The 21489-nt window shown below is 36.2% G+C and overlaps 1 protein-coding gene across 1 annotated transcript in view; it reads left to right on the forward strand.

The window, feature by feature from the left end:
• Positions 1-21489, forward strand: part of LOC126955135 (transmembrane protease serine 11E) — a 50362-nt gene that overhangs the window by 11308 nt on the left and 17565 nt on the right. The window contains exons 2-9 of the mRNA XM_050791415.1: positions 3073-3197; positions 8151-8272; positions 10373-10440; positions 12056-12219; positions 15313-15351; positions 17116-17293; positions 18227-18490; positions 19690-19828. Coding sequence (XP_050647372.1) covers positions 3073-3197; positions 8151-8272; positions 10373-10440; positions 12056-12219; positions 15313-15351; positions 17116-17293; positions 18227-18490; positions 19690-19828 — 1099 coding nt within the window. The remainder of the gene's footprint in view (positions 1-3072; positions 3198-8150; positions 8273-10372; positions 10441-12055; positions 12220-15312; positions 15352-17115; positions 17294-18226; positions 18491-19689; positions 19829-21489) is intronic.

Raw genomic sequence — 21489 nt, forward strand, 5'->3', positions numbered from 1 at the left:
GAAAGCGATTTTATATTACTAAAGCTATTAGAATTCAATTAGTCTATCTGAAGGTGATTTTACAAGAATATGTGCACATAAGTTTTGATAGATGAAAATAATGACTGGACAAATGTTTATGTATGTTCAGGAGGAGGTTAATTATACAAATGTCTGTTGATATGTAAAATAAATTTATTCGTTCACTTTACTATTTTTTTGAGCACATTTTCTTTCACATGTAATTTGGAGGAATTCAGTATTGAATCACTTACTGAGAAAATAAAAAAGTAAGTAAGAAATAGGGTCAATTATATCTCAAAAAAGCTAAACAAATATGGCGAATCAGTTTGAAAAACAATGCTATACAGACTGGGAAAAGAACAAAGTTTCAAATGACAAACATCTTAGTAATGTGGTCATTACCACTATTACTAATAATTAAAATAATGATGATAATGATTATCATCCTTGTTATTTGTACAATGATTTTTCCACTTGGGAGCTCAAAGTACCAAACCGCCTTATCATTTTTATCTCTACCTAGCTCATTAGGTTAGGAGGAGTCTGGACTTATTATCCTTGTTTTTCATATGGAGAAATTAAGACAGATAATTGAATCTGTGGGTACAAGACTATGTAATAAATGAGTTGGTGGCAGGACTCAGAAATATAATCTCTTAATTGTTTATTCAAAGTATTTTTGATGGATTCTCTTTTTTCTTTGTCCCATGTTATCCCTTTTGTTTTCTAGCCACCCAGGAGAGCATGTCACTAAAATAGTCGTGAGTAATGTGGGAAGGTGGGGGTCAGAAAAGGAATCACAGTGGTACCTTGGACACTGCAGTGATGTGAATTCCATGAAAATACATATGTAATCTTCCTTATTTTTTTTCATATTTTAAGAATGTCCTATGTCTCTCTCTCTCGCTTTCTTTTAATTCAAAAGTCATAATGTTTGTTCTTAAAAAATCCACCATAAAACAAACAAAACCACGAATTAAATTTAAAGTTTCTCACTTATTTGTTATTCTGCTTCTTACTGAAAAAAAATTGTTGTGTCTTCTGTATATTTTGTTATGCACAGATATATATATAGTTTTATTATTTAGAAAGACTGAAACATGGAATGCATATTGTTCTATAACTTTTTAAAATTAAAACTTATCATTAACCTTTTTAACGTTAATACATGAAACCTACCTCATCAATAGAATGGCTGCATTGTTTACATTTTTATCTTGATTAAAACTTACTGTAGAACAAATAGAAAGTGTCTAATATTTCACAATTCTACATAGTAATCATGTATTTTGATAATTTCATGTTTTCTACAAGCACAAATTCATATTCTTCATCTGACATGTTTTGATATTAGTTGAGAAACCTCTGCCCGTATTCCCCTCAACAGTTTTGCTTATGTCTGTTATACTCATCTCCTTTTTTCTGCAATAGATGAATAGCAAGCATTCAGGGATGAAGGAATAGGAGTCAGTTTTGGGGGTTTCTTAGGCACAGTTGTACATAAAAAGTAATCTCATTGTGGAGAAGTCTTTTTATATTGCAGTAATTGCCATTCTAGGAACAGATGTTTGGAATTCTACTCAAGGGAAAACTGGAGATGGGAAAGGTTGGGGAGAGTAAGATAAAGCTTCCCTGGTTACAGACCCATGGAAAAATCACAGGAACAAGGCAGGAGAACAAGCAGAGTCCCTGGAGCCTTCCACCACATCTCAGTGCCTTCCCCAGGGACAGTGTTGTGTAGCGATGGTAATACCACTGACTTCTGTGCCAATGCTCTTTATTTTGTGCCCAGCCAGAGCCAGGATGTAATGATGGTGTGACAGGGGCCAACATGATAATATCATCACTTCCTGATCCTATGTCATCAGGAAACAGAGTGTTCTTGATTTCTGTAAACAAAAAGTATTTATTGTGAAATGCTTTGCTGTTTACACATTCATGATCTAATTCTAGGTCCCAAAGCACTTTAGACGCAATGGTTATCCTGCTCCTTACTGATATATGGAGAAATTGAGCTCAGAGTTTAAATGATTTGTCCAAGTCGCAGACCTGTTAATGAAAGGGCTGCACTTAGAATTCTCCTTATTCTGATTCAACACCCAGTACTCCTTCAGGAGAATACCATGTTTTCCTCAAGTCCTCATATAGCAGACAGCGCTCTAGAAAAAAAAAAAGTATAGCATACACTGGCATGATAAATACCTCAAGAAATCTAAAATAACAGTATCATATTCAAACTCCTTAGTCATCTCTGACTTATTATTTCACATTTCTAGCTTTAGAGTTTGCTTACCAAATATTATAACCCAATGGGACAATTTTACCAATCAAACAAAAAATCATGTGGATCAATGTTTTCCAGTTACACGTATTTTTGAAGGCAGAATAAATAGAAGAAGTTGAGGGAATCTCAAGCAAAAAGAATTTCCTGTAGCATCATTAAAGCTTAGAGGTAAATATTAGCTCAAAACCTCAGGTTCTTTAGGAAGGGGCCTCTGGTTGTCTCTTCTAGGTATCCTCAAAGTTTGGTTTGGAAATAGATCGGAAAATTAGAAGCATAGGATTAGCAACTCTATCTGAAACCTGGTATGCTTCAAGCTGTAACACATTTAAAAAGGATATTTAAGATTCTAAAGTGCTAGAGAAAAGGCTTAAAATATTTTTGTAGCTCCTGCAGTGTCTAACTCTATATCAAGTATGTGGCTGGCTCAACAAGTGGTAGCTAACATTTAATATTGCACTTTCTACATGTCAGGCATTGTTACAAGCACTTTATATATAGTACTTCATTTAATTCTCACAATAATCATATGAAATAGGTACTATCATTATCATCTTCCTTTTATGGATGAGAAAAACTGAAGCACAGAAAAGTCAAACTACTTGCCTAACAACAGGAGTCAGAGTCAGGATTGGCCTCAGCAGCCCGGAAGCAGGGTGTGCTCTAAACCCAGACAGTACACGACCCTCCAAATGAATGTCCTTTATTCCACAAAAATATCTGTTTTGTCTAAGGAGTGGATGTGTTGCATGCTCTGAAATAATCTATCTATTTACTTTCTTCCTTAGGCCAGATGTGGTGAGGGCTAGGAAAAGAGTTTGTTGGGAGCCCTGGGTTATCGGCCTCGTCATCTTCATATCCTTGATCGTCCTGGCAGTGTGCATTGGACTCACTGTTCATTATGTGAGATACAGTAAGTATAACCTGCCTTGGCATCATGTAATTTACCCCAAATATTTCCTCATACCTTGCTGTTTTGATTTGCCTCAGGCTTATTCATTCATTACTAAGATTCATTTGCATAACCTGTACAAAGGAATCTTTACCTGCTTTGTCTCTTATTTAGTGCTCATAAGTCAAGGAGGATTATGTTTTCTATCTTTGATGTGTGATGCTTTCTGCTGGGAACAGCATGCTCATTTGCATCTTCCTTAATAAGCAATAAGTGAATATTAATCAAGGGAAAACTACAGCATAGCTAGAACCAAGGTCTTGAGTTGTTTGAGGTCATAGGGCAAGCACTTTGATTTAAAATAATTCTGACCGGGTGCAGCGGCTCACGCCTGTAATCCCAGCAATTTGGGAGGCTGAGGCGAGTGGATCACTTGAGGTCAGGAGTTTGAGGCCAGGCTGGCCAACATGGTGAAACCCTGTCTCTACTAAAAAAAAGGAAAAAAAAAAAAAAAACCCAGATGTGATGGTGTACCCCTGTAGTCCTAGCTCCTAGGGGGGCTGAGGCAGGAGAATCACTTGAATCCAGGAGGCGGAGGTTTCAGTGAGCCGAGATCATGCTACTGCACTCCAGCCTTGGCAACAGAGAAAGACTTGGTCTCAAAAAGAAAAAAAAAAAAAAAATCCAACTCGTTGAAGTCCTGACATGCCAATAAATCAATGACACAATCTGGAGTCATAAAAAAGTAGGCTCTATTCTATACCAGGAAGTTAGAAAAATAGTCATAGTGATGCATTGTTGAATAAGTGCCTATTTCTGTTATTAAAATCTCATCTTAGGATATATTGTAGGTGATTAAAGAGGATAGGGTATGCTGAGAAAGCTCATTATAAAGAAGTTCACTCTGCGGTTATCAGGTACCTCATTGCTAGATGAACTGTTAGTTGCTATGTTATTAGAAAGGTCTCCAGGGTACTTCAGAACTGTTCTCCAGGAGGTAACAACCCTTCTGAAGTTTCCTCCTACTTTGCTTCGGGTTTTAATTACTTGACTTAACCGTGACCTGTTAGTTTAATACCTCCCTCTGTTACTAGATTATACTTGGATGTTCAAGGCACCGTAACCATAGAAGCTAATCACTTGATTCTAATTTAATTGGGACCTTGTTGAAGTTGCTTTCCAATAACGAGAAAGAGTACTCTGCAATCTGGTTGTCTTCCTCTACTGTCCCTGCAAGTGTAATCTCAATTTCCAAAGCAAGATGGATCATTTCTGGATAGTTTAAAAAAATATTTAAAACAAAGATTTTTTTTTGGTAGAATTTGCATACAGACAGGTCTTTAAATTTGGAGTGTCTGCATATTATTAATAGATTTTTCTGTAGCATACTTTTTTTTTTTTATTTTTTGAGACGGAGTCTTGATCTGTTCCCAGGCTGTAGTGCAGTGGCTTGATCTCGGCTCACTGTAACCCCTGCCTCCTGGGTTCAAGTGATTTTTGTGCCCCAGCCTCCTGAGTACCTGAGATTACAGGCGTGCACCACCACACCCAGCTATTTTTTTCTATTTTTAGCAGAGACAGGGTATCATCATGTTCGTCAGGCTGGTCTTGAACTTCTGACCTCAAATGATCTGCCTGCTTTGGCCTCCCAAAGTGTTGGGATTACAGGCGTAAGCCACTGTGCCAGGCCTGGAGCATACTTGAAATAAAAATGAATTGCTGAAATAACTTTATAGCTCTACAATTCTGCTGAGTATACTGAGTCCCACTTTGTTGTAAGCATCATTATTTGTCCCCATGGATGCCTAGGACTGTTTTACACACTTGTGTGTGTCTAGAATTTATCAGAGTCTTGGCACATGTTAGGTGGATTAAATACTGAATGATAATATCGAATGAATCGTACTTATGATATGTTCCTGGGCCATACTGTGGCTTGTCTGACTTCACAAGGAATTCCTAGTAATACTAGGGGCTAATGACCTCAGTGAGAGAAAATGTCCCTTACTACTTCTCATTTGCCTCTTCCCAAGCCAAGTTTTATAAGATTCATAAATCTTACTCATATGTATACAGTGAAAACTTGGCAAGAATTTTTTCAGTAACCTGTTTCTGAATCCTGTTGTTTGGATGATCAATTGAGTAATATTGAACACACAGCTTCCACTGCCCACACAGTACACCTGAATAAACAGTGATTGTTGTGATGTGTGTTACTGTCTTCTGTTTGTGACCTGCTTTCTGTTTTGGGGTATAAACTAACAGAGTGGTTTCGGAGAAGCTGACATGCCAAAATAACCAAACCAAACCAAAAAAATCTGTTACAGAAATAGACAGATACAGATAAAGGTAATCATATTTGGAAAAACATCATTTTGGTTCTTATTTCATAAAGCCCAGGACAACATAGAATTCTGTATACAGTTCGTGTCTGGAGCCTTTGGGCGTGCATTTCTGCCCCTGTGTGATTTGGATGTCAGAAGATGAATCTGTTATAAGCCAACACCATTGCAGATTATAGAATCACAAACCTGCTGGAAAAGTACTCATGTTTATCCTTATTTTTAACTTTTCTGTTAATATTCCTAACATGTTTTAGTAACTACTCATACCATATATTTATGGCAGCTGGTAATATGTTTTAACAGTGGCATGCTTAAGTCTACAGAGTAAAGTAAAATTTTTTTTTTTTTTTTTTTTTTTTTTTGAGATGGAGTCTCGCTCTGTCACCCAGGCTGGAGTGCAGTGGCCGGATCTCAGCTCACTGCAAGCTCCGCCTCCCGGGTTCACGCCATTCTCCTGCCTCAGCCTCCGGAGTAGCTGGGACTACAGGTGCCCGCCACCTCGCCCGGCTAGATTTTTTGTATTTTTTTAGTAGAGACGGGGTTTCACCGGGTTAGCCAGGATGGTCTCAATCTCCTGACCTCGTGATCCGCCCGTCTCGGCCTCCCAAAGTGCTGGGATTACAGGCGTGAGCCACCGCGCCCGGCCGTAAAGTAAAATATTGAGCACAGATAATAAGTTGTTAACTTGGTTAAACCATATGCAATTGCCAATATTTGACTATTTTTGACCTGTACTAATGACGATTTTAAATAATTCAATCTAGTAAGTCAAAAAACTACATTTAAGGATATAGAGGGGTCTGTTACCATTCTGTCTAGAACCTTGCTATTTAACATATGATTAGCTACCAGAAGCATCAACATCACTTGGGAGCTTGGTAGAAATGCAAAATCTTGAGTCTAACTTTAGACCTCATGTACCAGAATCAGCATTTTAACACGCTCCCTAGGCGGTTCACTTTTACATTAAAATTTGAAGCAGAATTCTAGAAGAATGGATACAACTCCACATAAAGTTATAGCTAACCATGAGGCAGATGTTTACAAATACAAATGTAATAGAACAGTAGTTTACAGAGATAGTTATGAGTTATTTCCCAGTATTGCAATACATTTGAAACCGTACTTGAAGTTAGGTTTGAAACTTCCATTCAGAGAAAGGGAGGTGAGGAAGGATGGAGGAAGAGTAAAACCTCCCAGGTCCTTCACTTAGGTCTCTAGTACTCTGGCGACTCAACTTTCAGGGTCTTCCGCCTGCCGTTCATCTCTTTTATTCATCACCAACCCCTCCCCAGCCCTTGTCAGAGTCTGATAGTGCTTCTCTCTCTGTCCCATCAAATCCTCTGGATGGCCAGGGTGTTTTTTTTGAAATATGCTAGTAGTTTTTTGAATAACTTTTATATAACAAAAGACTTGTCCCGTAGCTTCAATAAGTGACTTTTTTTTTTTTTCCTCTAAGAAGCAGCTTGTGAAATAAGTCTGTATTCTGGAAGTTAGTCTTGGCTATGCCCTGCTGGGCTTGGGCAAGTTATTTACATTTCCAAGACTGTAATCTGTTAAATGTGGATAATATTGCCTTTTTGTGGAGTTATTATAAATTAAATGAGATATGTGACTGTACCAGGGACATTGGTGTTCAGTGTTATTTTATTTTTCTTCTGCAGTTTAAGTGAAGAGGGAAAGAATAGGAAGGAAGAGAGAGGAGGAGAGAGACTGTGACTGGATGAACCACACTCTGCTTTCCTATAGTAACTACATACAACTGTCTTGATCACCTGTGTATTTCTAATGCTTGACACAGTGTCTCTCGCTGAAAAGTGGCTGGCATTAATATTTGTTGAATGAATACATTAATTTTCTGAGGGCTGTGTGCTTTCCTCATGCACTGGAGGGTAGAGGAAAAGTTATGTGACATTAACTTTTCAGCAGGTCAAAAATGTGGGTTGCTTAAATTGGATGCAGAAGGTAGAGGCAGTGGCTAAGGAGCAGACAAGCCAACCCCTGTGGTTGGTGGGAAAAACATACATGCAGTGACAAGGGAGCCGGGTGAAAGTAAATAGTGTCCCTGGAAGATTATGCCAGGTGGCAACTTTAGCTCCCTGAACTTCTATTTACTGAATCCCTTGCATTTTAATTTCTAACCTCATCTTCCTTTTCAGCCAAAATAAATTTTCTCACACTAGAGTTCTTATGGACAGAATTGATGTATAGTTGACGGAAGGGAAAAGAAAATCTACATTTGGAATATACAAATACAGTGACCCTTGGGAGGCTTCTGAATCCATCCCTGTTTGTATGCTCAGATGGCATGACTTGCTCTCTCTTGTGGCTTACTGAGGAATGAATAACAGATGAATAATCAGCCCACTCTTCTGATGAGCTACTTGTACAGTACTCCAGGAACACCAGGCATTTCTTACAGCTTTGATACTCTAAATCACATGATGATAAATGTTGTTTTATATCCTGAGATAACTATGAGGCCTGGGGCAGGATGATGATGATGATGATCTGTGCTAAGAGCATTTCTTCCTGTTTCAGTCTTCTAGCAACAACCAAGTGGGGAAATAATGATGCTTTACACCCATCTGATAAAAATTAAGATAGGGTTTTGCTTCTTTCCTTGTAGATCAAAGGAAGACCTACAATTACTATAGCACATTGTCATTTACAACTGACAAACTATATGCTGAGTTCGGCAGAGAGGCTTCTAACAATTTTACAGAAATGAGCCAGAGACTTGAATCAATGGTAAGCAATTTGTCATCCACTTCTGGTGCATTTGCTGTCACTCTTTACCATATTTTTAGCGTCCTAGCTTCTAAAAGATCCATTCAACTAACAGATCCCTGTGTATTTGCAAAATGAAAAGAGGCCCTAACCCAAAGAATATGAAACAAAACAGACAATACATCACTTAGCACAATATCACTCGCAGGGCTGAACCAAAGAAACTTTAGCCATTCAGTCAGGTCCTTCTTACTTACCTTTCCTTAGCTAGTGCTATACTGTTGATCAGCAGAGTCCAGAGATTCTGGAAATGTTTGATTGTGGCCTAAAATATATTTGCTGTATCCTACACTTCCTAAAAAGGAGACTCTGAGCAGAAGATTGCCAAGATTGAAACTATTTATGCACATACCTAAACAGTCTTTTAGTTTATAAAAGTATCTAACCTTCAACCAGCTTTTGGTACAAAAATATGTAGTAAATCCACAGATATGCAACTCTACCCAGTTTTAAAAAATATTTAACATTCAACTAGCTTTTGGTACGTAAATCCACAGATATGCAACTCTACCCTTAATGCATCAGTATTCATCTCGAGGGATCAATTAAATACTTAAGAAACTGGAAAAATTAGCATGGGCCAAAAAACAAGGGACTAAGTGGTAACTTCTTATCGTTATCAGATTAATTAAAGAATAATTTAACTTTTTCTGGCAGTCTATGAGGTAATTCATGGTATAATGTGATGGAAAGAACCCTGAGCTAGGAGCTGGGAGGCACATGTAGCTTCAGTGGCACCCACTAGCTAATGATACATCACTTGACATATCAGTTTATCATTCTGGACAAAATTCCTTATGTGAAAATTAAGGTATTAGGTTAGATAATTTCCAAATTGTCTTCCAGTTCCAATAAACTGAACAAGAATGGAAGTGAGACCCTGGAAACTGCCCAGTAGACAACAGCCTGGGGATTTGGCCAGCTTGCTGAGACAGAGGTTGAATCCTGGTTACATCTGCCCTTGCAAACACCAAATCAGGGAAATATTTGATCAGGCTCTTCTCTAAGGCTAAATACATTTGCAAAATGAAGAAAGTGAAATTGAACTAAAAAGGTCAAGAAGAGATGGCACTATTGCCCTTGTTCTTTGTGCCATTCAAGTACATTTTATTTAAGTAAATAAAATCCAGACAGATTTAAATCTAAAGGAATATACATAGAACTCTTTAATGCCTTCAAAATTAATAATAGTTTTGAAGTTACTTGACAAAAATTAACCCTTAAATAAAAATTTTCTTGTGAATACTGTCATCCTATTCAGAGCTTTGTCTCATAATTACAAGAACTGTCCTTAGGGAAAACAATTTGAATTAATAAAATGTAAGAAAGAATTAAAAGTCTCATTGCTTCTGTTAATCACCAGCATGTAGTAAGTGTTTACTTACTACATACTATATATACACATACTGGAAACAAGACCCCTTGAAGTGTTTCCTTACATAAACTCCTAATTAAAAAATTAAGTTGCCTAGAATTCTTATTTAGAATAATAACTAACATCTCTACAAAAATAGATTCTTTCACTTTAGTAGAGTAAAACTTAGGCTAAGTATCCCAATTCACCTGGGTCTTTCTATGAGCATTTGGAGTGCTGAACTGGGTATACATTATGCCAGGATACTTGACAACTTTGTCACTAGGTTTGGGAAACATTTGACATGGACATGCACTCATTTCTATAATCCAATTATTATGTGGCAGAATTATTTCATTTCCTTTGTCTATGGGCAGTAAAAGTCCTTATCTCCAGGTAAAATTGCTCACTCTTAATTTTCAAGAAACAGGATGTTCATTTTCTTTTGTCTCTTTCTGAGCATTAGTACAGCAGATGTCACTTCTGTCCCCACTGCGGTTCCCTACTCCTATCATTCCTAAGACAGAGTTCAGCTGAAATCACTGAGAATATCGCAGTAGATTCCTCAAGCTTCCTCAAGTTCAGCTCACTGCGAAATGTCAATGCCTTTTGCTCTGTTTTGTTTTTTAATTTTCTAAAAAGCTTTGAATTAATTTGTGGAATTTCATAAAGTTCTTGCTGACATATTTTGAATATTTTTCAAACAGGTGAAAAATGCATTTTATGAATCTCCATTCAGGGAAGAATTTGTCAAGTCTCAGGTTATCAAGTTCAGGTATGTAAATCTGAATTGCCAACTTCTGAATTTAAAGTTGAAGCTGTTAATCTGCTCAGCAATAAATATGTTTTGAAGTGTTAAATATATAATTCAATTCAACAAACATTTGACACTTGTTCTGTGTAAGTCATGGGTTACAAAGTCCCTTATTGATTCCTTAAATCCCAAAGTAAGCATTTGCAAGGTGATTGCTGGGGACAGAGGTATAATTGGTGCCTATGCTATAAAACTGTTTTCTGAGAAACTTACTAAGTACAGATAGTGCTAAGTACAGATAGACCTTACACATATCCTTGGTTTAATGGCAAGTAGTGCCCCACGTAAGACAGTGTAGTAGATCAGGTTTGTCTTTAGCTCTTCTTCCTCCTGCTAGTCAATCTTGTTTACCTTCTTCTATTCCATCCCTCTATTCTCAAAATATGTAGCTGAGAAGATCTCATCTGTCAACTAACCATTCATATATAGGTTTAGAACATAATATTAAGGAAAATATTATAAGAATTTTCAATATGATATTACCATAATACAAATTATTATGACAAATAATCCTGACTGAATATAATAAATACTGAAAAGAATCCACTGGTTTTGTTAACTAGGATACTTGGGTTGTTATTTATTTTCCTGTCTTGAAAATAGTGTTACAATTAACATGTATATAGGTCTGTCCTTGCACAAATGCATGAGTGCATTTGAATATTTAATTTCTGGAAGTGGAAATGCTGTGTCAGAGAAGACAGATATTCAAACTTATAATAGATAAAACTGCTATCCAAAAATAAGACTCTAATTTGTATTCCCACTTCCAGTTTATGAGAGTAGTGGTTGATGCAATATATAGTGAAGAGTTAGATTCTTTCAGAAGTGACTATGAAAAGGAGTGGATAAAGTAGCTGGCAGGATGATTCCAAAGTAGTAATTCATACAAATAGTATTAAGACTAATTAATACTCTGTGTTGAAAAGACAGTTACATGAAGTCAGTACAACTTGGTAAAGCATTCTGATATCTTTAGGATTGGGAGTTGTTTAGGATAGCCTGAAGATTGTTTAGGGGAGGTAAGTAGACTTGAGACACAAGAATAAAACCTGAAATTCAAAACCACAGTTGATTTTATATTTAAGACACATTGTATATGATAGTTTTGAATGGTTTTTGAAAGGTGTGTTTTTATATTAATAACCATATACTTAACTAGACTTTTTGAAGGTAAGGGATACCATGAACAGACTAGCTCACTATATGAGAGACTGAATTTGTGGTTCTTCACATACTAAACAGTAGCAATATAGAAGGAAACATTTATGGATTTATGTGTGCATTTCATGTAAGTGATAAAGAAAAAAGCAGACTGAGATATTACCCTTCTTTCTTTTTCTTTTCTTTTTTCTTTTCTCTTTTCTTTTCTTTCTCTCTCTCTCCCCTTCCTCCCTTCCCTTCCCTTTGCTTCTCCTTCCTTCCTTCCTTCCTTCTTTCCTTCCTTCCTTCCTTTTCTTTCTTTCCTCCCTCCCTCCTTTCCTCACTTCCTCCCTCCCTCCCTCCCTCCCTTCCTGCCTTTCTTTCTTCCTTTCTTTTTTTTCTTTCTTTCATTTTCTTCTTTTTTGGCCCACAGTCAACAGAAACATGGAGTGTTGGCTCATATGCTGTTGATTTGTAGATTTCACTCTACTGAGGATCCTGAAACTATAAATAAAATTGTTCAACGTGTTTTACATGAAAAGCTGCAAGATGCTGTAGGACCCCCTAAAGTAGATCCTCAGTCAGTTAATATTAAAAGTAAGTTAATTTCTCTTATTTTTCTTTCATAGAACAGTTTCATTTTAGGTTTGATCTTGGCATTCATTAAAAAATTTTTTTTGGTATCCTTTAATTCTGGGGTCTTGCCACCAACAGTATATTTCTTTGGAACTAAATTGGTCCTAATGAAGTATTTTAATTTTTGAAACTGCCCTAAACTTAGGCCTCCCATGCAAGCTTTTTATTAACTCCTGAGCAGTTTTCTTTATATTACACTTTATACTTTGGCTATAGAATCCAATTATAAGTGAAGAAAATGGCTTTGTATCTTCTTCTTCTTTTTCTTGTTGCTTTCATTGTATGTTCTGAGGGTATGGTATATGGAAAGGTTCATGCCATTTACACATTTGTTTTCAAATGTCATTAATATACCTTGCTGTACTTTCTTCCCTTAAACTTTTCACCAATGAAACATTTATAATAAACTTATTTTTGGTATGTTTACACCTATAAACGAAAAATTTAGGTAGATTTTTGTTGTTCTTGTTGTTATTGCTTGTAGGGCCACATGGGACAAAACAAATGATGATAGGTCCTCACATTTACAAAATAAGAAATATGAGATCCTCAGTGGAAATTAAGGTCTGGATAAGGGCTGAGTCATATGTTATAGAACAATGCAGGTCTATAGAAATACTAGTGGGCACAAGTATAATGTTACATTTTCTAGAAGTTACATTAAAAACAAAAATAAGCATGTAAAATTAATTTTCAGTAATTTGTATATTCAACCCAATATGTCCAAAGTATTGTCATTTAAACAAATAATGTAAAAATTATTCATCAAATATTTAATTTTTTTTGTAGTAAGGATCTGAAATCTAGTAACATTTTATATAGCTAGTACATTTCAATTTAGACTAGCCATACTGCAAGAACTCATTGGCCACATGTGGCTAGTGGATACAGTAGTGGATATGGCAGCACTGGGAACTAGAGAATAGGGGACAAGTAGAGAGAATGAATACAAACTGCTAATATAAAATCTGATAGATCTGAGTAGACGCCTAAATTGATGGCCAGCCAACCCACTTGCTTAGGAAGGAGGCTTCAGTAGTCAGGGACAGATACATAATTTATGCACCCTAGCACAAAATGAAAATGCTAGATCTGTTTTCAAAAAGCAACAAAAAAGTGCTGTTAAAAGTACAAAGATATAAGAGTTTTCTTTCTTCCCTAGTGTCTCTCTCAACTTTTCATGGTGTTTTCATTTGCTGATTATTGTCATTCTAAGAGAAAAAAATTAAATTTGTAGATTACTAATATGAGTTTAATTGTTTATATCGTGAAATATTAATTTAACTGCATATATAAGTACATTTAACTTGTATTTCAAATCATGGAAATTATGCAACTATATTGCATAGCTTATACATATATGTTTTTCATTTTTGCCATCAATGGAAATAGTACAAAAGGTTAATGACTCTTCTTATTTTCCTGGTTAGTATGAGCAAATTCTACCAACACTCTCTACCTTCAGCTTACTGAAGAGTGAGGAAGGACTAGAGGGAAAAGGAGATCTGGGTTTCCCTATCTTTCTCTTTCTAAGGTGTAGTTTTCAGCAAAAGCTGTTGGCTAATACACAGAAGTAACAGAAGCAAGAAGGGATATGACAGGCTCTGTTGTTCATCTGTGTTTATTAGAATGCTATTGTCTTTTCTCTGGGTTTTAAGCAAGTTTTGGTTCAAACAGAAAACATGGCCTCCAAGGCATGTCAGTGCACCTCCACTTACTTAATGGAAGGAATAGCACACTTACCTTGTACTTGCTTTGAGTCTTGCTGAACCCCTGTGCATTGTGGGTTCACTAGAATTCTGATTTCATAGGGAATTGTGAATGATATATGCAAATGAAGTGGGAAGAAACCATGGACACACTTATTGCACATATCTTGTCTGCCAACACTATGATCTATTATCCTATTGAACTTCATTTTCAAAACACAAGTTACAAGATAAAATTATTAAGAATGTCAAGTGAGCAACAGCAGAGCATTGTACCAAGCACAAAGCCATTGTGAATATGAGACCCAGTGCAGATGTATAAGTCACACATGAAGCCAGCCTTGTCAGTACTGTCAATACACAAAGCTTGAAATTTTCATAGGAAGAGCTTGAGATAGAGAATAAGTTATTTGAAACAAAGAGATCAGAGGTGGTCCTTTTAATATTAACTGAGACTAAATTGTAAATTCTTCCTTATTTTTGCCATTTTCCCCACAAGTAGCCAGAATAAATAAAGTCAGAAAGAAGGTTTTCTAGAATATAGATTTCCACTTCATTCATACTATTAAATACTAAAGAAAACAAAAACACTAATATTTTCGTATTTAGAGCATCCATCTTTCCATGTACAAAGAATAGTTTTGGTCATTAGAACTCTGCTGAGTAAGGAAGTTTGAGCTTAGAGTTTTATACATCTATTGGCTAGGTTAGTGTTTGCATAGGGTTTGAGACTGACTAGTGAGAAGTCAGCAAGCTAAGAAGTCATTGGCTGGAGCTAAATGACAATTTGAGGGCAGACTGTCTTTTCAAATTTGACTTCAAAAGGGGTAACATTGTTTTTAACTGTGAGTGAGTGCACATTTATGGAGATGCTATCAGGTGTGTTATACAAGTGGGACTATGCTCATGAGCTTAATGATATAATCTGAAATAACGGTTAATAAATGTATTATTACATTTGGGGAATCAATACTATGGTTTAGAGCAGTGTTTCCCATGGAGGGGTTGTGGACTCCCTGCATCTTATTTACTGGTATAAAATCCAAATTCTTGGGCTTCAATACAAACTACTGAATTAGAGTTACTGGGAAGGGGAAGAGGAGTTTACATTATAAATATGCTCCCTATGTGACTCTTACCCACATTAACATTTAACACACCATTCACATTCTCTGCAATGTGACGATCATACTATGTCTATGACAAACTATGTCGCTTTCTTTATAATCCAGAAATACTGTTTTATAATAAAATTAAGCAGCCTTTTAGTATTTAAAATACTCAGAGGCATAGTGTAATTCTGATGTGCTGACCCTATTCTATTTACTGTTTCTATGTGTTTCAGAAATCAACAAGACAGAAATAGACAACTATCTGAACCATTGTAAGTTTCATATATTTATTAACATAGCATTACCTGAAGGTAAAAAGCTAACACTATATAGGTCATTTAGGTTTACTTAGTGTTGATATCATGGGACAGAACAGATAAAGTTTGATTAATTTGTGTACAGTTCATTGTGCTTTATCATATCTCGGAGACACATTTTATTAGTAAAGAATAGCAAAATTGAGATAACTTTGGAGTGGATGTATGGGTGCCTGGGGCAGATGTGTAGTGGAAGTGAGTTGTACAGCTGTTAAAGAAGAGGCAAGAAATGTTTACTTATCACCGTTCTGTTTGTAGATATCTATAAGATAAAACAAATCTATACATTGTGTTTTTCAGCTAGAGTCAGAAACTTATTATCACTATATCCTAGATAAAATCTTCTTGATGTTATTAATCCTATGTCATGGAAAGTGCAGGAAATTATGGGGTATATTTTAATAAAATTACTTTAGACACATAGATAATATCTTCACCTATATTTTAAAAGTGCTGACTCTAGGCCCAGCACTTTTCTTCTCCTGTAGCCAAGTACCCCACCGTGATTTACAGTATACATTCAATAGTTATGAGGTTGTTGCACATTACATTTCTCTTAAAAGGTGGAAGAATATGTGCTACTCACCAGCTCATATAGTTGGTTAATTTCTAAAATTAACTAAATACAAAACCAAAAGATAATCTCATTACCTAAATAGCATATACTCTCGCCACCAATATTTATTGGGAACATACCATGTGCTAGCGCTGTGTTAGACAACAGGGATACAAAATGGATAAGATATAATCTCTACCTAAAGCACCTCATACTCTAATGGGACTAGATGCATGAGGCTAATTCATGAACACATCATTTCTTTTTTTTTTTTTTTTTTTTTTTTTTTTTTTTTTGAGACGGAGTCTTGCTCTGTCCAGGCTGGAGTGCAGTGGCGCGATCTCGGCTCACTGCAAGCTCCGCCTCCCGGGTTCACGCCATTCTCCTGCCTCAGCCTCCCGAGTAGCTGGGACTACAGGCGCCCACAACCGCGCCCGGCTAATTTTTTTGTATTTTTAGTAGAGACGGGGTTTCACCGTGGTCTCGATCTCCTGACCTTGTGATCCGCCCGCCTCGGCCTCCCAAAGTGCTGGGATTACAGGCGTGAGCCACCGCGCCCGGCCGAACACATCATTCTTAAACAACACTTCTCAACCAAGGGAAATATTGTTGGCCAAGCTATCATGCCCCACCCACTGTGGCATTTTTGTCATGAATATAGGGGGAGGGTTACTGGCATCTAGTATATATAGGCCAAGATCTTATGATGCACAGGGCAGCCCCCTACAACAAAGAATTAAACAGTTCAATATGTTAGTGGTGCCAAGGTTGAAGAACCCTGTCATAAACAATGTCAATATGTATACATACACATAAGCACACATAGAGAGGGTATCTGTTATACACATAAACACACACACAGAGTGTGTTTGTTACTATTATTATTTTGGAAGCACCAAGAAAGTAATAACTAATCCAGATTGGAGACAGGGTAGTTAGAGAAAGCATCCTAGAGAGGTAACAACTGCTTTAAATTTTACAAAATGAACAGGAGTTAGCTGAATAAAACATTACAGTTTACAGAAAGGTAAGAGCATGAGAAAATATTTGATACTATTGGAGCACAAAGTAGAAGAAATTTGGAACACAGTAACACAATTTGATGCTTAAAACAATTGCTAATTAATGCACCCACCAATGCACCCACCCTCTCTCTTTTGCAGGCTGTGGAACACGAAGAAGTAAATCTCTAGGTCAGAGTCTCAGGATCGTTGGTGGAACAGAAGTAGAAGAGGGTGAATGGCCCTGGCAAGCTAGCCTGCAGTGGGATGGGAGCCATCGCTGTGGAGCAACCTTAATTAATGCCACATGGCTTGTGAGTGCTGCTCACTGTTTTACAACGTAAGTTTCGAAACTTGAGGATGATTGGGAGTGAACAAAGTGCACTGGGTTTTGGCAAGAAAATATCTCATGAATTTTGGGAGATTTGAGTTTATCATAAATTAAAAATAATGCATATATCACAAAAGACTGGAATATTTGTAAACATTAGTAAGAGGTTTTAAAGTCTGGAAATGGAAATGGAGTCAAAGTATATGTAAATAAATAATCTTTTGATAAATACACAATCATTTCTCAAAGAAAGCAGGAATTTTAAAATCATTTTTGAACTTTGAATTTGCTGTCAAACAGGAGTGCTTTATCTCTCTGCTGAGTATCTCAATCAGAGATGGAGTCTGGATAGGTTGTAGGTTGGATCCTAAGGTGGAAATTTCACATGGTAAGAAAAAGAAATAAATATGAAGAATTATATAACGAAGATATGAAGAATTTGGAAGTAGCAAGTTGTACAAATGAATAGATTGACTTATTATATTGCAAAAAATGGAGGACCCTTCAATCTATTGTCAAAATGTCTATAGTATATAAAATAGTAATACTTTGTTAAATTATTGTGTGGACTTTTTGGTTTTCAGAGAAATGTGTATATTTCTGGGTGGGGTACATGAGGCACATAGAATATATTAATTTTTCTTATTCTGTACAGGGTACTTTCCATAGGTCCCTTGGAGTCATTAATATTCAGAAATATCAAAAAGCCCTAGCATTTGGAGTGGATGACTTGGCATATGGAGTGGCATGTATATAATAGGAAATGGTGGCTTTTTCACCTGGTCAGACCCCTGAGCCTTATTCTCAAATTGGAAAGAGTTCTGTACATCAAAAGTATAAAAGGAAAAAAAAATCTACACCTGTAGACTAAATTATTCAATATAAATTATTAGACTGGTAGCATGGTAAAAGGAAATTTATTCTTCATTTTCTTCTTCCCAGATATAAGAACCCTGCCAGATGGACTGCTTCCTTTGGAGTAACAATAACACCTTCGAAAATGAAACGTGGTCTCCGGAGAATAATTGTCCATGAAAAATACAAATACCCATCACATGACTATGATATTTCACTTGCAGAGCTTTCTAGCCCTGTTCCCTACATAAATGCAGTACATAGAGTTTGTCTCCCTGATGCATCCTATGAGTTTCACCCAGGTGATGTGATGTTTGTGACAGGATTTGGAGCACTGAAAAATGATGGTGAGCATCTGAAGAGAAACTCAAATCAAAGTTATATTGGTATTTTATGGCATTTAAAGAATGAAATGCTATTATGCCAAAATATGTTAATTGTGTGGTCATATGACCTGGACCAAGGCAGGCCCTAAAAGTGAAGTAAATAACTTGGAAGACACACACAAATTCCTTCCTGCCTAAGTTAATATCAAGTAAATTGCTACTACTATATGATACAGTCATAGTACTGCTAAGATGTCTGAAAAAGCAAATATGTCTCCTAGCCATGAACTTTTCTTTAGAGAATTAACCACTTTAGAGATTAGCAATCAATAATATATCCAATTCTGAAGATTGGAGAATCATAAAGCCACCATTGTCCCCTACTGAAATTTCCTTCTAATCTTAACAATGGAGTGGACATTATTTAGATAACTTGTGGTTCTTTCCTAGGCACCCAACTTTTTACTGAAAGTAGTTAGGAACAAATTATCTTCCCAAATATTACTGTTCTAAACATGTGTATTCTAAGATTCTGTATCACTATCTTTTCTTTTTTTTTTGAGACAGAGTCTCATTGTTGTCATCCAGGCTGAAGTGCAATGGTGTGATCTTGGCTCACTGCAACCTCCGCCTCCCAAGTTCAAGTGATTCTTCTGCCTCAGCCTCCTGAATGGTTGGGACTACAGGCGCCCGGCTAATTTTTGTATTTTTAGTAGAGACAGGGTTTCACCATGTTGGCCAGGCTGGTCTCAAACTTTGAGCTCAGGTGATCCACCCTCCTCGGCCTCCGAAAGTGCTGGGATTACAGGCATAAGCCACCGCTCCTGGTACCCCCCTTTTTTTTTGGGACGGGGTTTCTCTCTGTCCCCTAGGCTGGAGTTCAGTGGTGCGATCTTGGCTCACAGCAACCTCTGCCTCCCAGGTTCGAGAGATTCACTTGCTCAGCCTCCTGAGTAGCTGGGATTACAGGTGCATGCCACCACAGCCCGACTGATTTTTGTATTTTTAGTAGAGATGGGATTTCACCATGTTGGCCAGGCTGGTCTCGAACTCCTGGCCTCAAGCGATCCTCTAACCTTGACCTCTCAAAGTGCTGGGATTACTGGCATTAGTCACCGTGCCCGGCCTGTATCACTATCTTATTTTTAATCATGAAACATTTTCTTCTGGTTTATAAAATATATATATATGTCTACAAAGCCTTTTTTTTTTTCTTTTAGGTAGCAGTCAAAATCATCTTCGACAAGCACAGGTGACTCTCATAGACACTACAACTTGCAATGAACCTCAAGCTTACAATGGCGCCATAACTCCTAGAATGTTATGTGCTGGCTCCTTAAAAGGAAAAAGAGATGCATGCCAGGTAAACAGTTTTGCCCATTAGTATGTTGCATAATTTTTTGTTTACTTTTCTTTGAAATAATTACATATTTGCAGGAAGTTGCAAAGATAGTACAGAGGAGTCACAACGTCTCACCCAGTTTTCTTCAATGATTACATCTCACATAACTATAGTTCAATATAAGATCTGCGAAACTGACAGTGGTACAAAGTATGTGTCTAATTCTATGGCATTTTATCGTATCTGTAGATTTGTGTAACCACCACTAGAGTTAAGATGAAGAACTATTCTATCACCACAAAGATCTACCTCTTTCCCTCCTCCTACTATTGCTAACATCTGGCAATCACTAATTTATTCTCCATCTCTATAATTTTTCAGTTTTCAAAATGTTATATAAATAGAGTTACAGTAGCTTTTTAAACAGAATTTAATTTTGGATCATCTATTGGTATTTTCGGCTCTTTTTTGTAGAAAAATTTTAGTGGTTCCTCTGAGTTTTTTATATATATATAAAAATGTGTATTTATTTATTATATATTTATTATTTATTATATATGTGTATTTATTTATTATATAAATACATATATAAATATGTATTTATTTATATATACATATATAACATGACTGTCTACGTGTATTGAAAATTTACTAGTTTTGCTGAAGTATAGAATGGAAAACTTACTTCCCCTTAAATCCCTTTGCTTTTCCCTCATTAATATTAAATATTAATAAACATAAACATTAAATATTAATAAATATAAATATTAAATATTTGCTTTATATTTTGAGAACCACAGAAGACAATGTTTTGCTTCGACTGTCCAATGTAATTTAGAAAACATAAGAGGAAAAGGAAAGGCTATTTACCTATAGATTTGTTCTTTCCTCTTTCCTGATTCCTTTTTTTAAAAAAAGTCATTTCTGTTTTAGGAACTTCCTTTAGCCACTCTTTCAGTATAGGTATGCTGATGAAAAATTCTCTTAGATTTTCTTTGTCTCTAAAAGTCTTTATTTCTTCTTCATTACTGAAGCATAATTTGGCACTGACAGTTCTTTTCTTTCAGCATTGAAATCATTGCCTCTGTGATTTCTGCAAGGAATGTGTTGCTATTAGAATTATTTTCTTCCAATAGATGAGGTGTCATTTCTCTCTTTCTGTGTTCAAGAGTTTTTCTTTGTCTTTAGTTTTCAGAAGTTTGATTATGTATCTTGGCATGGATTTCTTTGAGCTTATCCTGTTTGAGGTTTGCTCAGCTTTTTGAATATGTAGATTTATATCCTTTGTCAAGTTTGATAAATTTTCAGTCATTATTTCTTGAAATACTCTTTCAGCCCCACCTTCTTTCTTCTTTCCTTCTGGAACTCTAACCATAGCAATGTTTACTCTTTTATTATAGTCCCAGAGTTTCCTAAGCTTCTGTTTATTTTTTTTTCCACCCTAGTTTCTCTCTGTTGTTCAGATTGGGTAATTTCTATCAATTTATCTTCAAGTTTACTGATCCTTTTATCTGTGTTCTCTATTCTTATGTTAAGTCTGTTCAGTGAGTTTTGAATTATGCTTATCATATTTTTTAGTTCCAGGGTTTTTCTTTGATTCTTCTTTTTATATTTACTATTTCTTTGTTGACACTTCCTATTTCTTTTCCTTTGTTTTAAACATGATGGCAATTGCTCATGGA

Source organism: Macaca thibetana, chromosome 5, assembly GCF_024542745.1.
Source record: "Macaca thibetana thibetana isolate TM-01 chromosome 5, ASM2454274v1, whole genome shotgun sequence".
Lineage (NCBI taxonomy): Eukaryota > Metazoa > Chordata > Mammalia > Primates > Cercopithecidae > Macaca > Macaca thibetana.